Source organism: Wyeomyia smithii, chromosome 3, assembly GCF_029784165.1.
Source record: "Wyeomyia smithii strain HCP4-BCI-WySm-NY-G18 chromosome 3, ASM2978416v1, whole genome shotgun sequence".
NCBI lineage: Eukaryota > Metazoa > Arthropoda > Insecta > Diptera > Culicidae > Wyeomyia > Wyeomyia smithii.
In genome coordinates this window covers 276,463,084-276,482,786 of record NC_073696.1, presented here as the reverse complement: position 1 = coordinate 276,482,786, position 19,703 = coordinate 276,463,084, and the positions used below count along the sequence as shown (strand labels likewise).

The 19,703-nt window shown below is 36.7% G+C and overlaps 1 protein-coding gene across 1 annotated transcript in view; it reads left to right on the top strand.

Moving 5' to 3' along the window:
- Positions 1-6,300: 6,300 nt before the first annotated feature.
- LOC129732105 (uncharacterized) overlaps positions 6,301-19,703 on the top strand; it is a 39,942-nt gene continuing 26,539 nt past the window's right edge. Inside the window, exons 1-4 of the mRNA XM_055692620.1 lie at positions 6,301-6,381; positions 6,447-6,578; positions 6,637-7,275; positions 7,345-7,455. Of these exons, the coding sequence (XP_055548595.1) occupies positions 6,320-6,381; positions 6,447-6,578; positions 6,637-7,275; positions 7,345-7,455 (944 nt within the window). The 5' untranslated portion in view covers positions 6,301-6,319. The remainder of the gene's footprint in view (positions 6,382-6,446; positions 6,579-6,636; positions 7,276-7,344; positions 7,456-19,703) is intronic.

Sequence of the window (19,703 nt, the reverse complement as noted above, 5' to 3'; positions counted from 1 at the left end):
GGGTTGGATGTCGGTCGGGACTTCATTCGCGTGATGTCCCGACTTATGTCCAATCACTACACGTTAAACACGCATCTCTTTCGTATAGGGCTTGTAGACAGTAATCACTGCGTTTGTGGCGATGGCTACCATGACATCGAGCATGTTGTTTGGTCGTGTACCGAATACTGTGGTGTTAGGTCCGAGCTTATAGATTCCCTTCGGGCCCGAGGAAAACAACCGAACGTACCCGTTAGAGACATTCTGGGAAGCGGTGATCTCCAGTACATGACACAGCTATACTGCTTTCTGAAAAACGCTGACATTAAAATTTAAAATTTTCTTTGTCTATTTGTCAGATTAAGGATACAAATATGCTATGCTGAAGACACGGAAACGAAGAGCCCGCATCTATGCTTACACAAATATTTTGAACCCACAACAAACAAGAATACAATTGCTCTACCAGTTGAAAAACAAAGTTCCAAAATAGTTTTAAGTCAAAATTGTATCTCCCCTCCTCTCACCTTAAATCCCCACTAGCTCGTAGTCGGCCGCGAGAATAAAGAAAAGGCCTCCCTCTTTTCCCTGCTAACGTAGAATTAATACGAATTGTACTTGGCTCAGTGAAACAGAAAATGTATCGTGCCGTGTCAAATAAATTAATTTAAACCTTTAAAAAAAAAAAGAAATGAACTTCGTAGTGCTGCAGTCCACATTGCAGACAGTGATGAATTGGAGCAAATTGTTGTTCGAGTCTTGCTACCGAATTTCGAATTGTTTGTTTGCTGTATTTATCTTCCGCCCAACAGTAATCCGTTGCTATATACTCAACATGCAGAATGTGTGCAAAAGCTAACGAAGCTTGCTGGCGATCGCAACGTAATTCTGGTAGTGGGTGATTATAACCTACCACATTTATGTTGGACGCAGGATGATAATTTAAAATGTATGCTGCCAATAAACGCTTCTACTGAACAGGAAATTGCCTTGGTCGAGTCCGTCCCGTCGAATGGGTTGTATCAAATAAATAATGTTACAAATTTCAACGGTAGGCTTCTTGATTTAGCATTTGTGAGTGATAACAGTTGCGTGGAAATATTAGAGCCAGCTTTACCATTGCTGAAAGTCGATCAACACCACTATCCTTTTGTGATAATATTCGATATTGCGGAAGAGAAGACAACTTCTAATGTTGAATCACTTGATTTCGATTTTTCTCGCTGCGATTTTGAATCACTAAACACATGTTTTGCCAATGTTGACTGGGAGGAGATTCTGGTTGGTTGCAGTTTAGATGAGGCTGTGCAACATTTGAACGAGCAGTTGTTGACTATACTGCGCGATGTCGTTCCTCTTAGGCGGGCTAGTGGACTACGGGCCAAACGTCAACCTTGGTGGAAGAACGAGCTGCAACGGTTACGCAACCGTCTTCGCAAAGTGAGAAAACGTTTTTTCAGGCTGAGAAATGAGCAACACAAAGCTGATCTGCGTGTCATTGAGAGCGAATATAACTCACTGCATGCACATTGCTTTAGGTGCTACATTCATCGTATGGAGGACAACTTCAAGCAGGATCCAAAATCGTTTTGGACTTTTGTGAAAAACCGCAAACAGCTTTCTGGAGTTCCCGAACGTGTCACTTACAACGACAACGTGGCTGAATCAACGCTCGAGTCAGCAAACCTTTTCTCATCCTTTTTTCGGAGTGTGCAAAGTAATAACCGACCACCTTCGTCTGAAGCGTATCTGAATAGTTTGCCGCAGTTCGACTTAGGTTTGGCACCTTTCAACTTTTCGCTTCGTGATGTGATGATGCAACTTCAATCTATCGATGGTTCCAAAGGCGCTGGTCCTGACTGTCTACCACCTATCTTCTTCAAAAACTGTGCGGAGTCGCTTGCATTGCCTGCAAGGATCATTTTCAACAGATTAATATCAGAGGGAAGCTTTCCCAGCGCATGGAAATCAGCGGCAATTGTTCCCGTTCATAAAGCAGGTAGTATTCACGACGTTGAAAATTATCGGGCTATTTCCATACTGAGCTGCTTACCGAAAGTGTTCGAAAGCCTGGTTCACGATTCGCTCTACCCAAAAGTTCACCACATTATTTCCGAATGGCAGCATGGCTTTGTCAAAAAACGATCGACGACTACTAACCTGATGGCATATGATTCGTTGCTTATTAGCGCATTGGATAACCGCCAACAAGTCGATGCTATTTACGTTGACTTCGCCAAAGCGTTCGATAAAGTGCCCCACCTTCTGCTGGTTACAAAGCTACGGAAAATGGGTCTGCCGGACTGGCTCACGAAGTGGATATCGTCGTACCTCAACGAGCGCAGCGCATACGTACGTATCGGTGGAACGTGTTCTTTGCCGTTTACGTTACACTCGGGTGTGCCTCAAGGAAGCCACCTTGGACCTCTGTTGTTCATTCTTTTTGTAAACGACTTATGTTCAACCATACAATCTCCCAAATACATGTTTGCCGATGATCTCAAATTTTTTCGAGTAGTAACATCTGCTCTTGACTGCTGTGCTTTTCAAGCTGATATCGACACCTTGTTAAGCTGGTGCACTCTTAATGGAATGGAAGTAAACGTGCGAAAGTGTAATGTGGTTTCGTTCTGCAGAAAAAGGCATGTCATGATGTACGACTACAGGATGTCACGAGCCAGTATCAACCGAGTCAATACTGTGAAGGATTTAGGCATTCTTCTTGATGCCAAGTTAAGTTTTGCTCAGCATATTTCAGCTACAACCGCAAAGGCCTATGCTGTACTTGGGTTCATCAAGAGAAACACGCAATAATTCAACGATATATACTGTCTGAAATCACTGTTCAGTGCTCTTGTGCGCAGCATTCTGGAGTATGGGGCGATTGTGTGGGCACCTTATCATGCTGTACATATCAACCGAATTGAACGTATTCAGCGTCAGTTTCTTCGATTCGCTTTACGTATGCTGCCGTGGAATGATCCAGTACGACTGCCACGCTATGAACATCGTTGCTCTCTTATACAACTACAAACTCTAACAAGTAGGAGGACCATGCTTCAACGTCTCTTCGTTTTCGACCTGTTAGAAAACAACTTAGACAGCCCAGAACTGCTCAGTAAATTTCAGTTCAACGCAACACAAAGGCTTACTCGACGAAGCGATTTTTTCCGGATTTCCAGATACCGCACTAACTTTGCTCAAAACAATCCATTCGAAGTGTGTTGTCGTGAGTTTAATATTGTTTCTGACGTGTACGATTTTAATATGACCAAATCAATGTTTTGACTTAGAATAAGTAGTTATTAGAAATGTCTGTACGATTTTTTTTCGAAGACTTATGAACAATAAATAAATAAATATTCATAAAATGACTCTGTCTTTCCATCAATTCTTCTAATCTCTCGAATATGAAAAGTGGCTGCACAGGTTCACGTTCAGTTCCTTACAATTAAATTTCCGCCTCAAGTGACTTACCTAAGGTACAGCTGACACTTGAATCGAGCACTAAAGCGGCAACTATTGAACTAAAAATGTCATCAATCAGCAAAAAATTGGAACCTGATACAAGACAGATGAATAAAGCCGTGAATAGAGCAGATGTCAAACTTCAATACATACTGCGATTAAAATTTGCTTTGCGTGGAAAGTCAATCGTGTTGCTGTTTTAACCAGAAAGATTTTCGCGTCCGATTGATGCGAATAATTTAAACCCACAAAATACAAACTCAAAGCCACCAATGGTCCAATAAGGCAAAAAGTGGAACTTAATTCCATAGCGCCTTTCAACTTCATCCTAGCTTAATAGTGTCTTCGGAGCAATTGTTTGTATGAATGACCCGCGTAATTGCAAATTATCAAAAAATATGAAAAGTTTACTATACTAAAACTAAAAAATTTAACTTTTTTGTGTTAAGAGATAGAAGAATAGTTTATTCAGCAAAGTTGTAGAAAACTCAAAAATATGAAACTTTGTTGAACAAATGAAAATCCTATCTCTTTTCGGTACAAAGTTATAAAGTACACTACATGGAACTTATTTAAAAGTTAGTTTTTTGTACTTAACTTTTGTTAGTTGCATTTTACACGAAAGTGTAGTTCGGAGAAATTGTTGCGACACATAAAACTCACATTTTTGCCGAAGACCATATATCTCCAGGACTTTTCCTTACAAAGTTATACCATATTTTAGATTATTTTTTCGATAACTTCAAGTACGTATAGGTTAAAAAGGGGCAAGTGGAATCATGATGTCATTACTTTTCCTTGAAGTTAAGCTGAAGTACTATAAACTTCTTTAGGTTCCATTTGTCCCAATCCACTCATTTTAGAGTACGGCGAGCATATGTTACAGTAGGTTTTCATATATTAAATATATTAACTTTTTTGTGTTAAGAGATAGAGGAATGGTTTATTCGGCAAATTTTTAGAACATACAAAAATATGAAACTTTGTTGAACAAACGAAATTTCTATCTTCATTGGGAATAGAGTTACAGAGTATTTCATGTAAAAGTTACTTAAAAGCTAGTTTTTTGTATTTAACTTTTGTTAGTTACATTTTACAAGAAAACGATGTTCAAAAGAAGCATTTTGGCATACAAAACACACGTTTTTGTTGAAGGCCACACATCTCCAGGACTTTTCCTTACAAAGTTATAGCGCATTCCAGCATATTTTTTCGATAACTTTAACATCGTATAGAATAAAGATTAGGTGGATTGGGACGGATGTAACTTATAGTAGTTTTGAGCATTTGAGCTAAACTTTGAGAAAAAGAATTGACATCATGATTCCACTTGCCCCTTTTTCCTTTATACGTTCTTAAAGTTATCTAAAAAATATGCTGAAATGTACTACATCTTTGTAAGGATAAGTCCTGGAGATGTGTGACCTTCAACAAAAACGTGTGTTTTGTATGCCCAAATGCTTCTTTTGAACAACGTTTTCTTGTAAAATGTAACTAACAAAAGTTAAATACAAAAAACTAACTTTTAAGTAACTTTTACATGAAATACTCTATAACTCTGTTCCCAAAGAAGATAGAAATTTTGTTTGTTCAACAAAGTTTCATATTTTTGTATGTTCTAAAAATTTGCCGAATAAACCATTCCTCTATCTCTTAACACAAAAAAGTTAGAATATTTAATATATGAAAACCTACTGTAACATATGCTCGCCGTACTCTAAAATGAGTGGATTGGGACAAATGGAACCTGAAGAAGTTTATAGTACTTCAGCTTAACTGCAAGGAAAAATGTTGACATCATGATTCCACTTGCCCCTTTTTAACCTATACGCTCTTGAAGTTATCAAAAAAATAAGCTAAAATATGATGTAACTTTGTAAGGAAAAGTCCTGGAGATATATGGTCTTCGGCAAAAATGTGTGTTTTGTGTGTCCTAATAATTCTTCCGAACTACACTTTCGTGTAAAATGCAACTAACAAAAGTTAAGTACAAAAAACTAACTTTTAAATAAGTTCCATGTAGTGTACTTTATAACTTTGTACCGAAAAGAGATAGGATTTTCATTTGTTCAACAAAGTTTCATATTTTTTAATTTTATACAACTTTGCTGAATAAACTATTCTTCTATCTCTTAACACAAAAAAGTTAATTTTTTTAGTTTTAGTATAGTAAACTTTTCATATTTTTTGACAATTTGCAATTATGCGGGTCATTCATACAAACAATTGCTCTGAAGATACTATTAAGCTAGGATGAAGTTGAAAGGCGCTATGGAATTAAGTTCCACTTTTTGCCTCATTGGACCACTGTGCGGTGGAATGCTAGGCAAGATTCCAACGCAGCACAGTTCCAACCGGCCAGAGCAGAAGCTCGCTCGTTGTTTATTTACGTTCAATTAATTGCTGATAAAAATACATGCACCTACAATCTCTTTCCGATACGCGGCAAGTGCCACCGCGGACTCGTTTGCGAGGTGTGGGCGCGGGGAAGGCTCTACCAGGAAGAAGATTTCATGCGCAGATTATGCGGAAGAGCTTCGCTCGGTTTTGGTGCCACGGTGCGCACGCGGATTGCCCGGCCAATTCGCCGCACCAACTGCGTACGGGAGAGCAGCAAGCATTGCACATACCAAGCCACCAGACGACCGGACGAACGCACGGTATGGCGGTAGTAGTCGTCGTCGCGGTCGCTTGGTTTGCCTGCGCTGCGACGGGGGCCGAAGCAAAACCGGGTATGCAGCGAACATTCCAAATCGTCGTCGACGCAGTAGTAAAACGTGTTACGATACACTTTCACTCTTATCTCAGATGGCAATTAAAACTCAAATTGAATTACATGATGAGCGCGGACGGACCGTCCACCGGCAAAGCAATGAGCATAAAACTGTATCTGTATGGAGGACATTTGCGCCGTTGCTGGTTTTTTTATTGCCGGTTTTTTTATTATCTGAACAACTTAACGACCAATCTCTTATCCAAATTTATACTCTCGTTAACAGAGATGCTGCACTGAAGGATACCATTGGCGGCGATTTAGCCCGACACCAATCAATTTCCGCCTACAAAAAACGTCAATTATACTCTAGCGGTTACCAGCACCTGGCGGTGAGAAATCACACCAATGAGCGAAGGTTAGACTAGAATTGAAACTGTTTGTTACTGTTATTACGATGTCACTTTTCCTTACAGTTATGACAGACAGAATCTAGTGAAGGAATTCATCCCATCACCGGAACTAATTCAGTTGCATAACACAGAAGGATCATATCACACATATCATCAAGGTCGCAACATTCACCAGGTTGATGCTCCGTATCCTTCTAACGCAGCAGACCATGACAGCAGATGGTACGGTGGTAACCATCTGAACTTCCCAGTTGTTTCGAATGCTGACAAACTCACCGATCCTAGTTGGCCATCGAAGGGTGATCATGACAAGTACGGGAAACATCTTTGGTTGCCTAACAACGGTCAAACTGAGTCCGACTCTCCATTCAGTAAAGTGAAACCTCCCTCGAAGGGTAAATGGAAGTGGGTTCCGGAAGAGCACGGTAGCAGCCACACAGCGACAGTGCACGCAGAATTGCCACCGGTGGAAAACAGTAATTCTTTGGCTGAGTTTGACGGGAAAATTGTTGCCGCTCCTCATCAGCATCAGCCGTTGAAGTTTCCAGGGCGTGATCGGCCGTATCTGTTCGATAGTGCCACCGGTGGCATTGAAGAACCGGGAAGTGCCGCCGGTGTTGTCCCCTCGACGTTGGATTACTTTTCCGGAGGGGGCGCGAAACTGCCGACCAGTGGCAAAGGGGACGAGACAGCTTTGAAGCAGTAATTTGCTGATATTTCGCAGCCCAAAATAATAATTTAATGATGTTTTCTATCTTATTTTCTCTGTAGTGTTTCACCTTGGAAGAAGATTTTCCATGTCCTGACAGCGGCCATCCCGATTGGACTTATTATTTCAGCCCTGACTCCGCAGGTTGTCTACATCAATCCGAACATGACACAGTGAGTATTGATGTTTCAAAAAATAGTAGGAGGGTGGTATCCAAGACACGACCGCATAGTTGACGTAGGACTACAATAATTTTATATATTTTTTTTTGAAACTATGTTTGATTTGAGCTCGTTTTACTTTTGTAGTTTGCTTGATTTATTTTAACCAATTTTAGCTCAACATCTTCAAAAGGAAAGTATTTTGGTTCGGGTGGTAATATCAAGCATCTAGGTCGTCAGCCCAAATTCATCAAGCGACACTTCAAACGACTTGGAACTAAAACTAGTTCATTGGTGGCCATTTCTACTTGAATTTATTCACTTATGTTCGAGCTTCTTGATGGAAAAAATTTCACTACACTTTTCACTTTTTATTCACTTTCACTATTTAATTCTATCACTTTTCACTTTTCACTTGCAAATACGTATTTCGGCACTGACATAGTGCCTTCGTCAGTGCTTATTTGGACTGTGGAGAAAGTAGCGAAACCCCAAGAATTTTATACCTAATTAGGTAAACGACTGGGGCAAATTTTAACTCAGAAAACGTAAACAACTTGAGTTAGGTAGAGAAATGTGCGGCCTGGTGATCCATGCTTTGTCGGGGAGTTTTCGGTAGAAATTTGAAAAGCCAAGAGAAATGATTACCCTGATCTCTTTTAAGGAGGGTAGCTGGGTTTTGTTTGAAAATTTCTAAACTTTCTGCGACATCTAATTTCCAAGGGGATGTTACTGACCGAACTAGACTAATGTTGTCGGTAGTCATAGCGTGATCTTCATGAAATATATGTTCGGCTATTTTGGATCTGAAATGGTGAGTTGTTCCTTTTTCTGAGTCTTTCTTAGCCTTTACAAGTTCTGAAGTATGAAAGAACTATCAAAGAATGCCAACCTATTTTTGGTGACGCTTTGAAAAATCTTCGTGTTTCGAACCCTTCTCTTCCTAGAATAAAGGTTCTCCCTGAAGTACATAAACCTGGTAATGAAATGAGAGAAATCGTTTCTGTGGTGGGGGCACCAACAGAAAAATTGGCAGAATGGTTAGTCAAGGAATTTCAATCAATGCCGAAAAAATTTCCTAATTTAAATATTTTCCACAAATCCACATGAAAAATGCAAAACCATAATATTTTAGGCTCAATTTGTCTCTAAATCGAAATTCAAAGCAATGACATGTGATTTTTTTTCAATAAAATGTTCGTTGTTATTCAGGAATGACATTCGAGAAGAAATAATAGTTATCTGATAACTGAAAATAGAGATATTATTCACAAAACTAAGTGAAACATGCAATTTCATGAATATTTTGGCTCAATTTGTCTCTAAATCCAAATTAAAAGCTATGATGTATGATTTTTTCTACTGAAACGTTTGTTTATGTTCAGGAATGACTTTTGAGTAAAAATAACAGATTTGATTACTGAAAATTGAGATATTATTCACAACACTTCGTTAAACAAGCAAAATCATGAATATTTGAAACCAATTTGCCTCTAAATCGAAATTCAAAGCTATGATATGTAATTGTTCTTCATTGAAATGTTTGTTAATGTTCAGGAAAGACATTTGAGGAAAAATAATGGGTATCTTATTGCTAAAAGTTGAGATATTACTTTAAAAACTACGTATGTTTGAAGATGATTTTCTGCATACAGAAAAACACATTAAAATACTCTTTTTGAAATTTTTTTTTATACATATGATGCATGCAAAATTTTGTCTTTTTGAGCATGAGCTCAATTCACGTGTAAATTAAATTTTTTTTTCTAATAAAATGTTCGTTGTTCCTTTCAACATCTACAAATACGTTCGAGCAGAAGAATTTATGTTTTAATTTGGTGCGAGTCGAGCAGAAAAAAATTACATTTCTGATGTTTTCGTAGTTTTGTGAATATTAACACATTACGGGATTCGAAATACTTTTTTACTTTTATCAAAACTAGATCTTGGGACATTTGGCTGGAGAAAAGGCCGCATTTCATTGGTTTAAACTTTTTTTTTTTAATTTCTTCGTAGTTATGTGGATTAATACGTTAACTTCTTCTCAGACGTGTTCCTTGGACACCAACAAACATTTTCGTTATAAAAATTTACATGTTATCTCTTTGGATATGATTATGGAGGTGAACTAAGCATGAATGGTCACGCTAAATTCTTCTTACTTTGATTTCTTTCTTCTAAAAGTTACATACAAAGAGGTTTTACTGTGAACGATTGACGAATATCCGGTTATCACCCGAATGTGGTATATTCGGAACTGGGATGACCCCACATAACATTTTCCAAAATAACCACTTCTGGTTCCAGGAAAATAATCTAAAGTGGTATTTGGCCAACCATTTCAATACTTCCGAAATCCATACGTCATTTTGAAATCCGAAATGCCGACTTCCAGTTTCTGAAAAACATCCCCAAAAAACAAAATGCAATCCAATATGGGTATTTCCGTTCTGTGCGTTTTCAGAATGTTAAAGTACTTAAAGTGATGATGGACGTATAAAATGTGAAATATTTTTGAAGTGAGTTGTGCTAATAATGCAATGAGTTATAAAAAATTATTCCTAATTTTGAAACTTTTGATCCCGAGCATCGCCGGGAACGTTCAGCTAGTGGATAATAATAACCAATATGTTGTTGGATAGATAAAATGTATAACAATTTTGTAATATGTTAATTATCACTCTAATTTCATTGCTAAGCGGTAAAATTGATACAAAATTGCAATAACAAATTTACGCGAATAATGAACCAATTACATGCGAGCATTACTAGCACAGACGAAGTGAATGGACACCATCCGTTCCCTGTGATATTCCCTGTATCAATTTCGAAAAAAAAATTGACAGAGTTTCCCCGTCCCAATAGGTCAATTTATTTTTGCTTCCATGAGCTTAGATTAATATGATGTCTCGAAGGTAAAAGTTTTCCTAAAAGTTTGAAACAATTCCCATCCTTGAACAATTTCTAAACCTGCGTGTTAGGTACTAAAGAACCTAATAAAAACTGATGTCTTGAAAGAAAACATGCCGGTAAAAGCAACAGTACCAGTGGAGTATAGAACCGCAGGTCTCTTGTCGTCTATGATTGCAGTGGTACTCCTCTATTCGTACATTTCAGCGGTACACTTCTATTCGTACTGCAGCGGTACTATTCGTATTGCAGTGGTACACTTTTGTTCGTACATTTCTATTCGTATTCGTAAAACTGCAATGCTGCTGTTGATTTATCTCAAAAATATGATTACCATAAATTACTTAACAAAAATTGAAAATTTTATCCTCGATATTCACTAAATAATCGTGACCGGATAGTATCGAAAGAGTAAATTCCTAAATATATACATTTATAGAAGAGTAAGAGCCTGCGAATGCTTGTGATTTTTTTGTTTATTTAGTAAGATTCGTACAGAGTCTCTTTTTAGATTTCAAAATTGTTAGATGATATATTATTATTCTAAGCTTTACTATAATAAACGTATATTTCCTGTCTTCGTAATACAGCGAATGTAGTTGTAGGCAAATGAAAAAATTGTCAAGCAAAAATAAAAATGTAATTGTGGATTGCTACGATTTTTTACTGTAACTTGTTAATAATTTCGTTTAAAATATTTTCTCATGTTTGCCAATTGATGAACCTTTGTAAGGGCTTCCATATTATTTTGAAAGTAAGATCCATACTATCAATTTGATTTAGTTAGAGTTAAATAAGAGAAAACCATTCATTATTATAACGTATTATTGGATTTGGTTTTTGAGGATAGAGAGTTAATTCTCACTTTAACGCATTACGAGAAATTCTTGGTGCTTCTTCAACAAGCACGATATGCTTGTGCATTGTCATATACATGTTGTTTGCACAAAAAATACTACAGGCACAATATCGCCAAATATAAAGGTTATTCTTTCGAGTGTTGTTGAATATATTTCAAAAGTTGATTTCCGGGGGAGGCTGAAAATAAAAAAACGTACAGTCGCTGAGCAAACACATTGATTCTGTCTGCAGACTCTGTATATTTTGTAACAAAAAATCCCCTTATTACAGTGTTCAGTCCCACGTCACCATTTCATACATCCCTAGGGCTGTATACCTTGTAGTATTTCAAATAATATTCAAACTGACATTAAGTTACCGGAAAAGAAGGCGGATAAAATAAAACGAGGCGATACGCTCCACATTCGAGAAAAGACTGACTGTTTATCTTCAGCTTCTCTCATTACGAGCAGGGGTCTCATCAAATCGAACGGGGTCTGTATTTTGATTATTTCGTTGGAGCACTCTAACTTGGAAGAAAAAATATTCTTTTTAACATTCACAATGGTCCAGAAACCAAATTTAGGAGGAAATTTGGGTCTAGAGCTCTATAGCAATGTTTTAGGGAAACATTTTTTTTTACAAAGCTACTTAAAATTATTGGAGCTATAAAATTGTAGAACAAGGTTTTCTATCTACAAAAATTAAAAAGTTATATATTTGATAGCATCGAAAATTTTGGTCACCCTAAAATATTGCTATTCTAATACAGCGAATTTTCTTCATTACGCGAAAAGGCAACCTTCTATAAAATATTTAATTGAGTACGATTTAGTAGAAATTAAACTTCCTTCTATACCTATTTGTCTTGTTGAAGTTGGCTCACTCATCGATCACAAAGCGGCAAAGATGTCACATAAAGTTTTTTCCTTCAGGTACAAGCTCGTGGAAAAATATCGATAACGAAGTACAGTTTTAGTAGAAAATGAATATTTATAGAAAATTTGAAATTGACATAGAATTCTATGAACATGGTAACATTCAATTCAGGTCAATTTAATCATTTTATCAGTATATAGAATCAATCAGAAAAAAATTGATCAGTTTCAAGATACCTACGAACAACGAAGATACCATATTTGAAAGTTATATGTCCGTTATCTTCGAAAATAATCTGGGCTAGAGTGATGCACAACATTAGCCTCAGCAATTAATGTTTGCATAGCGTTGTTCAATTACAAGTAAGGTTATGGAAAACAATATTTTCTTGCAAATGCTAATTCAAAAAAAAATTCAGTTGAAAAATACAAATTCTAATGTCGGAACTCTAATATCAAGATGAAATGAATTTGGTTTTCCTCTATACCGCCACCGCGGGATGCAACTAGTATTGTCATATTGGACTAAGTTTATTTAGCTAGTATAATATAATCATCAGTACAGCTCGTTTAACTACCTATACAAAGATCTGTACGGAGCATTTTGGTTTTCTATTGTCGTTTTAATACCCTATATTCAGTTATTTAAATAAATCTGAAAAAAGCAGAGTGTAGAGTTCAAAAATAAACAACGCATTTTGTTGTCCCCGGCGGCGCAGAATATTTTGCGGCACCCGAAAAATCATATTGAATTCTGATATTTGCTGCTATACGAAACAAGAAGAAGACAATTCAAACGGCAATTCAATTGTATTCTACGCCCCTCTGTGCGTCAACAGCGGCGATGTAGTTTCTCTTGGCTTGACTGCACAAAAATGAATTTCGAGTTTTCCTGCACTGATAGACGACGAGTAACCAGCGCTTTGTTCATACATTGCTCGGTGCAGTACTGTTGCCTGTGCCATCATATTCTCCTTCAAGACATCAGTTTTATTAACTTTAACATATATATTAACAGCAGAACGTAATACTGTCTGATAGTGGAGGTGGTTACGAACTTTCCGAAAAAGCTTCACCTTCAAGCCATCAAAATAGTCTAGGCTCATGGAAGCTAACATTAGTTGACCTATTGGGACGGGGAGATTCTGTCAAAATTTTTTTTGCCACTGCTATACAGGATATCTCAGCAGGCAGTTGGTGTCTATTCATGAAGTCTGTGCCAGGCGTGCTCGCATATGATTGGTACATTGTTGGTGAAAATTCGACCTTGAAACTTTTATTCAATTTTAACTGTTTAACAATGAAGTGATAATGAAAATTGAAAAATCACAAAATTGTCCATCATTTTATCAATCCAACGACATATTGACTATTGTGATCCATCATGTGGTTACATCAGTATAACCGTTTGAAATCTTTCATTCCGACGTTACATCATGGTTTTATTATTCGCGGAATGTATGTATCTCGATATAGTGCGGTTAGACGTAGTCCTACGTCAAAAATCATACTGGAAACACTACCCAGTTCACCAGTGTTATCTTTTCCTTACTTCACAATTTCGTATTCTCACGATGCTGGCGCAGATGCAATCTGTCAAATTAAACACAACAGCCCGAGCTGTCAAACACCAAACAAGCCGATCGAGCGGGGCACAGCTTGATTCGGCTGTCAAATTAACCGTATCGAGCGGCGCGTGTGGCGCAGGTTGCAAATTGGCCAGCCGACCGGTAAACTGGCGGCCCACGCCACGCTGCCTCAAAACCGGACGGACTCGTTAGACCACAGGAATGCAAAGTGCGTCACGCAGTATCTGAAAACCACTCAAAAATCCACTCAAACAGTGAAAAATTTCTCAAAAAATAACACATTACCATTGAAAGTGAAAACCAGATTCACCGTGTGTAGCAACACAAATACCAATCTGATGTTGCTGTGAATCAGCTCTAGGGTTAGGTACGGTAGCTAAGCCACAGCTACACAGCAGTTGAATTGAGTTGCCGAAGAAGGTAAAAATAAGCCCATCACTCAACCCTGCCATCGTAGCAGGCCAACTAAAACGAAAGATGAATGAACCGTAGACATGGTGACGAGTACAAACTACAAACTCACATATTTTTAATCCTTCCTGAACCTACCCCTCCCCCTTTTTACCATTGGTTGAGGGGGGCTGAGGGGACATGGGCCACCACGGTTGGCTGGATTGATGGGCCCACCACACATTGCCTGGTTAGCGTAGGCCTAGCACCACGTAGCCGCAGGGCTTTCCCGCTTCCCCTCACTCTCTGGTATGTGGAATATAACGTAATAACAATAACGATAATCGCATCAATGCCTCAAGCTGCTCCCATGTCTAGCGTCAATGTTGCCTCAGCTTGCTACGAGGCGTTCACTGTTTTGATGCAAATCACAGACAATAAACAGCCTGAACCCGGCGGCACGACGACGACGGTGAGGAACTCAGCAACCTGGTGTTGATGGAAAGTCTACGGTTTAGACAACGTGTTTTCCCACCGGCCCGCTCGGTACAAGTGCACCGTGCGGAAAAGGTTTTGCGATTATTTTTTCTTTGCTTTTGGCTCAGCTTACTTAAATATGATTTTGGATAAACCAATGTGCGCTTCGTGTTGGCTAATAATAGGCGCGATTTAAATGAAAGAAAATAACTAAACAGTTTCACGGAAAGCCGATCCATATCTACCGGGTTTCGCCTCCATGAACTTGACTTTCGCATGACTCCGCAGACTTGTGATAGACACCGAAGCGATAACAGAGGGCATGACGATAACAGAGAAGGATAAAAACCTGCCATATGAACTATAGCATTTTTGAAACTTATCTATAGAATTGATTAAATTGAAAATGTCTACTGAAACTTATAAAATCTTTAAAATACATGAAATGTAAGAAATTGTTAAAAGTTGTGAGAATATTTGAAAAATATTATAATCACTTTTAGGTTCGTAATCGTTTGAAATGCTCAGAAATTGTCATAATTTAGATTATTTGAAACCGAGTTACAATGTTTTTACAATTCATTCATCACTTTTGACTCGTTACTCATAAACTGCTAGCTGAAGAACCTTTTCGATAGGATTCTAAAGGAGTGCAGCAGCTTTCATTTACGCTTAAGAACTAAGGATAATTCGTTCTGTTAGAGAAGTGTCATATTTCAACTTAACATACATATAGACAACATACTTACACACTAGAGATGGTCGGGTACGGATATTTTTACCCGAAACCCGTACCCGACCCCTTCCTATTCATTTAATAGAATTATATGATCTTTAACCACAAGTAACACCACAGAAGCAGATTACATAGTTTTTGTACGACTCCTCAAATCAACCAAATTTTGCGAAAAAAATGATTTTTTTACAACAATTAAAACAATATAGGTAATACTAAGGCTGTGCGAGATTTCGTATAATTTCGCAAAACTCGAAATTTCCCGAAATTTCGCGAAATTTCGGTTTCGCGAAATTGCCGAAAAATTCCGTTGAATTTCGCTAAATTTCGCCTAAAATTTCGCGAAATTAAACTTCCAATTTCGACGATTACGAAATTTCGCGAAATTTCGGACCAAATTTCCGATGCACATTATTACATTATTTTGGTTTGTGCTCATTGCGACTATAAATTAAATTGAATATATCTCAACAGATATCTGGAATACTAAGTCAAACATAGAAAAATAAACTCTCAGCCGGTAATTTTTGTTTTTAAAGACAAAACCGTAACATCATGCGGGAGGAATTTTTTATTCACGCAGAGCATTTAATTCATGTCTTCACTGAAGTCATATTTGAGGAATATGGAGCCGTCCAAATGCGCTACAAGGTATCTAGTAATTTGTTTGTAGGAATAAATTTTACGCATCTTTTACGTAGCAATACTCAGAGGGAGAGATATGCGAAGAGAGTGTTGTGAGCCATACGAACATGTCAGAATTCGAGCCAAACGAACAAGAAAGGTAACACATTGAAAGGTATTGCAATAAGGTTCTATAAAGAATATATTTATATTCACACGTTTTCCATGTTTTATTGCTAAAACATGAATTGAGAATCCTCCAAAGTTGCTTCTTCACAGTGATTTTTAACTGGTGCTTCACAAACCCTTTGTATGGTCTACAGATAAATGATGAAAGTATATAAAATTAAACATAAACATGAAATTCAACACCTTCACGGTTTTTGTGATGCATCTTGTTATTCCCCAGGACTTCCACCGTCACCATCAGCTATACGAGCCGAATCAAAAAAATTGGTCAACATTGCGCTTTGAGAAGAGATCTGGCACCTCTGATATGTAAAACCTAGTTGCCAAATCAGCGGTTTTTTTCATCGCTTATCTCTCCCTCTGAGGATCTCTACTTTTACGTACATCAAAATGTGGTTATAATTGGAGCGCACAAGGTTAAATAGGTCACTTTTTGTCTTTCGTTTAGGAGGGCATAGCAATTTCTATCTTCTTTCTGCTCTACCTTACAGGCCAAATGTTCTATGCTACTCGACTTGTAAAAATTTTTAAGCGTTTTCGGATTCTCTGTGTTAGATGAGTCCTCTTCGCACACCGTAGTGTATTTAAATGTGTTTTTTCAGATAGTTCATTGCTATCACTAGGCTGACCAGATATCATGCCTTATAGTGTGCAGACAGAGTGATCGATGTGTCAAGCAGAAAAAGTTGTAATTGCCTGAATTTTTATTATTGTTTCAAAACACTCTGACTTCAAAGTCAGCATAGGTTTCAAAATTGCCAGATACCTTGTCAAAAATATTTTAAACGTGTTACCGAAAAGTATACTTTATCAAAGAATGAATAAAAAGTACATGGTTCGCTCTAGTTGAACACATAACTGAGAAATGTTACTCTTGTTTTAGGGGACACAAAATTTTACAATGTCAAAAACAAGTTCAGATTATAGCATAAAAGTGATTCTGACTTTGCACGAATATACAAGGTAGAAGGAAAGAAAGGTCAGAAAGAACGAGAAATAAGCGAACGAGGATGATTACGAATACATAACTTAATTGAGTAAAAAGAAAACTATTTGTTTGTTGCATTACAACATTCCATTCTAACTGTTGATTGGTTGAAAGAAAAATAATTTTTGGTTTGTTTCAAAGGGGCCGTACCCAAACCACGTAGTCATATATAGGGAGACGGGGGGGGGGGGGTTGTTTATCAAAAGACCACGAAAAATCACGCGGGGGGTGTGGGGGTTAACGAATAGACCACGTAGTCTTTTTTCTGACTTATAATTTATTATTGCCGCTCAGTCAAGACGAAGCTTTCGCAATTTTTAATTAAAAAATTTATTTGACACGACTTGATAATTAATAAGTGTCACGGAAATTTTGAGAGTTGTCATCAATTAACCGCAATCACATTTTTGAAACATATTTCAAATTTATCCGAACGAAGAATTTTTTTTTGTTTTAAACAGGCTTTGCCTTATATGGCATTTATTTCTTTAGAATAATAGTTCTATTTTGCAATGCGTCGGGATTTATGACATTTTTCCTGGAAGTATATTTTAATACTCAACGTCCGGTAAAAAATCAACGATTTGGTCTTAAAAACAATATATAAGACCTGGATGTTTGTGAACTGAAGGAAGAAAGAAAGATGTTTTTATATTGTTCGACATTCAAAAACTTTGGAATTTATTAAAAAAAAACTAAGTTACAAATCCGATACCTGAAAATCACTAAAAGTAAGGTTTCACTTATTATCAACTAAATATTTTTTTAGATGATTTCTAGATGAGTATACAATTTACCATAACTATAAGCGAAAAATTTATCGTAGATGATCAAACTGCTTAAACAAATTTTATTTATTTTGATACTCAACAACAAATTAAAAATCATTTTGAATATACTCAACAGAATAGCGTATTTTAAATTACTTTCAGGTAAGGAAATTGTTATATTTGTTAAAGACAATGAAATATTATTAAAAATTAAACAACCATTATCAATTTGTTATTTTGGTTATGAGAAAATGATATTACTGAAAATTCTATTTACAATTTGCGCAATAACTAATAATCAGTTTTCTTAAACCTTCATTTTTTTATACATTTTTCATACTTTATTGTACATACATGCGGAATAAGATCACAAAACAAAAGACCACGAAAGACCACGGGGGAGTAGGAGGGTATAAAACGGATCAAAATATGACCACGTAGTTTAGGAATGGTCCCAAATGCATTTTATAATTTTTAGTGTCGCAGAAACTCACAGGGCATATTTTTTTAGGACAAAATTATTTTCTACAACCTTACCAGAACCACTAGTTATGCTAGTCAAACAAACCGATTTAGCTGAAAAAATAATTTAATCTCCAATTGGGCACTCTGTGGGTAATTAAAATAATTTTATAATCGAAACAGTTAGTTTGATTGGCATAGTGCCTTTGGCAAAGTTGTAAATAAAAATATTGTCCTTCCAAAAATAAACATGTTGTAAAATTTGTTTTTTTTTTGAAAAAATATAACTTTTTTTTTGATTTCTTCATCGCTTCGGTAATTTTTTTGTAATTTTTATACGAAAAAATAAGGTTTTTGAAAATAAGCTTTTTATATTAATTTTAATGTTTGATCAAAAAACTTTTGGCTCTGAAAATATTTATAATCACAATTATCCTCCCAAAATAGCATTTTAAATAGCTTCTCAGCCTATAGAAACGTTTATGCAAAGTTTAAGCCAAATCTAAAATGACAAAAAATATTGAAACTGGGACATTTTTTGTGGAACTGCTCAGTTAAAAAGTAGTTTTTAGTTATTTTAAAAAAATGTGGAAACATATTGAAAACTTCAAAGTTTACAGAATAGTTAACTTAATTTTTTTTCCTCGAATTGATAAAGATGTCACTTAGTCTAGTCTGACTAAACGGTGTTAAAAAAATTCAATAACACTGGTCGACAAAAGCGAAAAAAAGTTGCCCTAAAGCTCAAAATGGTTGCCCTCCAAAGGTTTTACAGCTTTTTAACCATTCCTGTGAATTTTGCTGCTTTTAGAGAATGCAGAAATGCATCAGAAGGCCGCCGAGGAATTGCTTATCGGATTCGTCGCTTTTACGTTTGCATAGGGAAAAACTCTTTGGAAAAGTTATCTTTGCTAGGGACAACAAAACTCACAGGAATGGTTGAAAACCTACCTACCATCTCTCATGTTTTCCAGTTCGAGCTCTAGGACAAAACTTGGATTTTGAATGATGAAAGTGCTATGAAAGAAGGATTACTATTTTAAACATAGTTGCATTTAAACCAAAAGAATCAGTTCAGAAGTTTATTAAAATTAAATTAATATTTACAAAGACATTTCGAGTTTGACCTTTATATCATTTGTATCAATCGCGCTACTATTACCTGCAATAAAATCTGTATGAATGAATGCATCAAGATTTTGGTTTTTAACATTTTTGATTTTCTCGTCTTTGTCGGTTTATCGATATCTGAATACCTACGTTATTCTTCGTCGGCCAGCTGCGACCTTGCGATCAGCTGCTGAAGGGTACTTCGTTAGCGTACGCTCCAACGTTTCAAATCATTGTAATGCTATGTTTCAGAAACATTTATTTTATTTTTCGAAATTTCGCGAAATTTAGAGACCA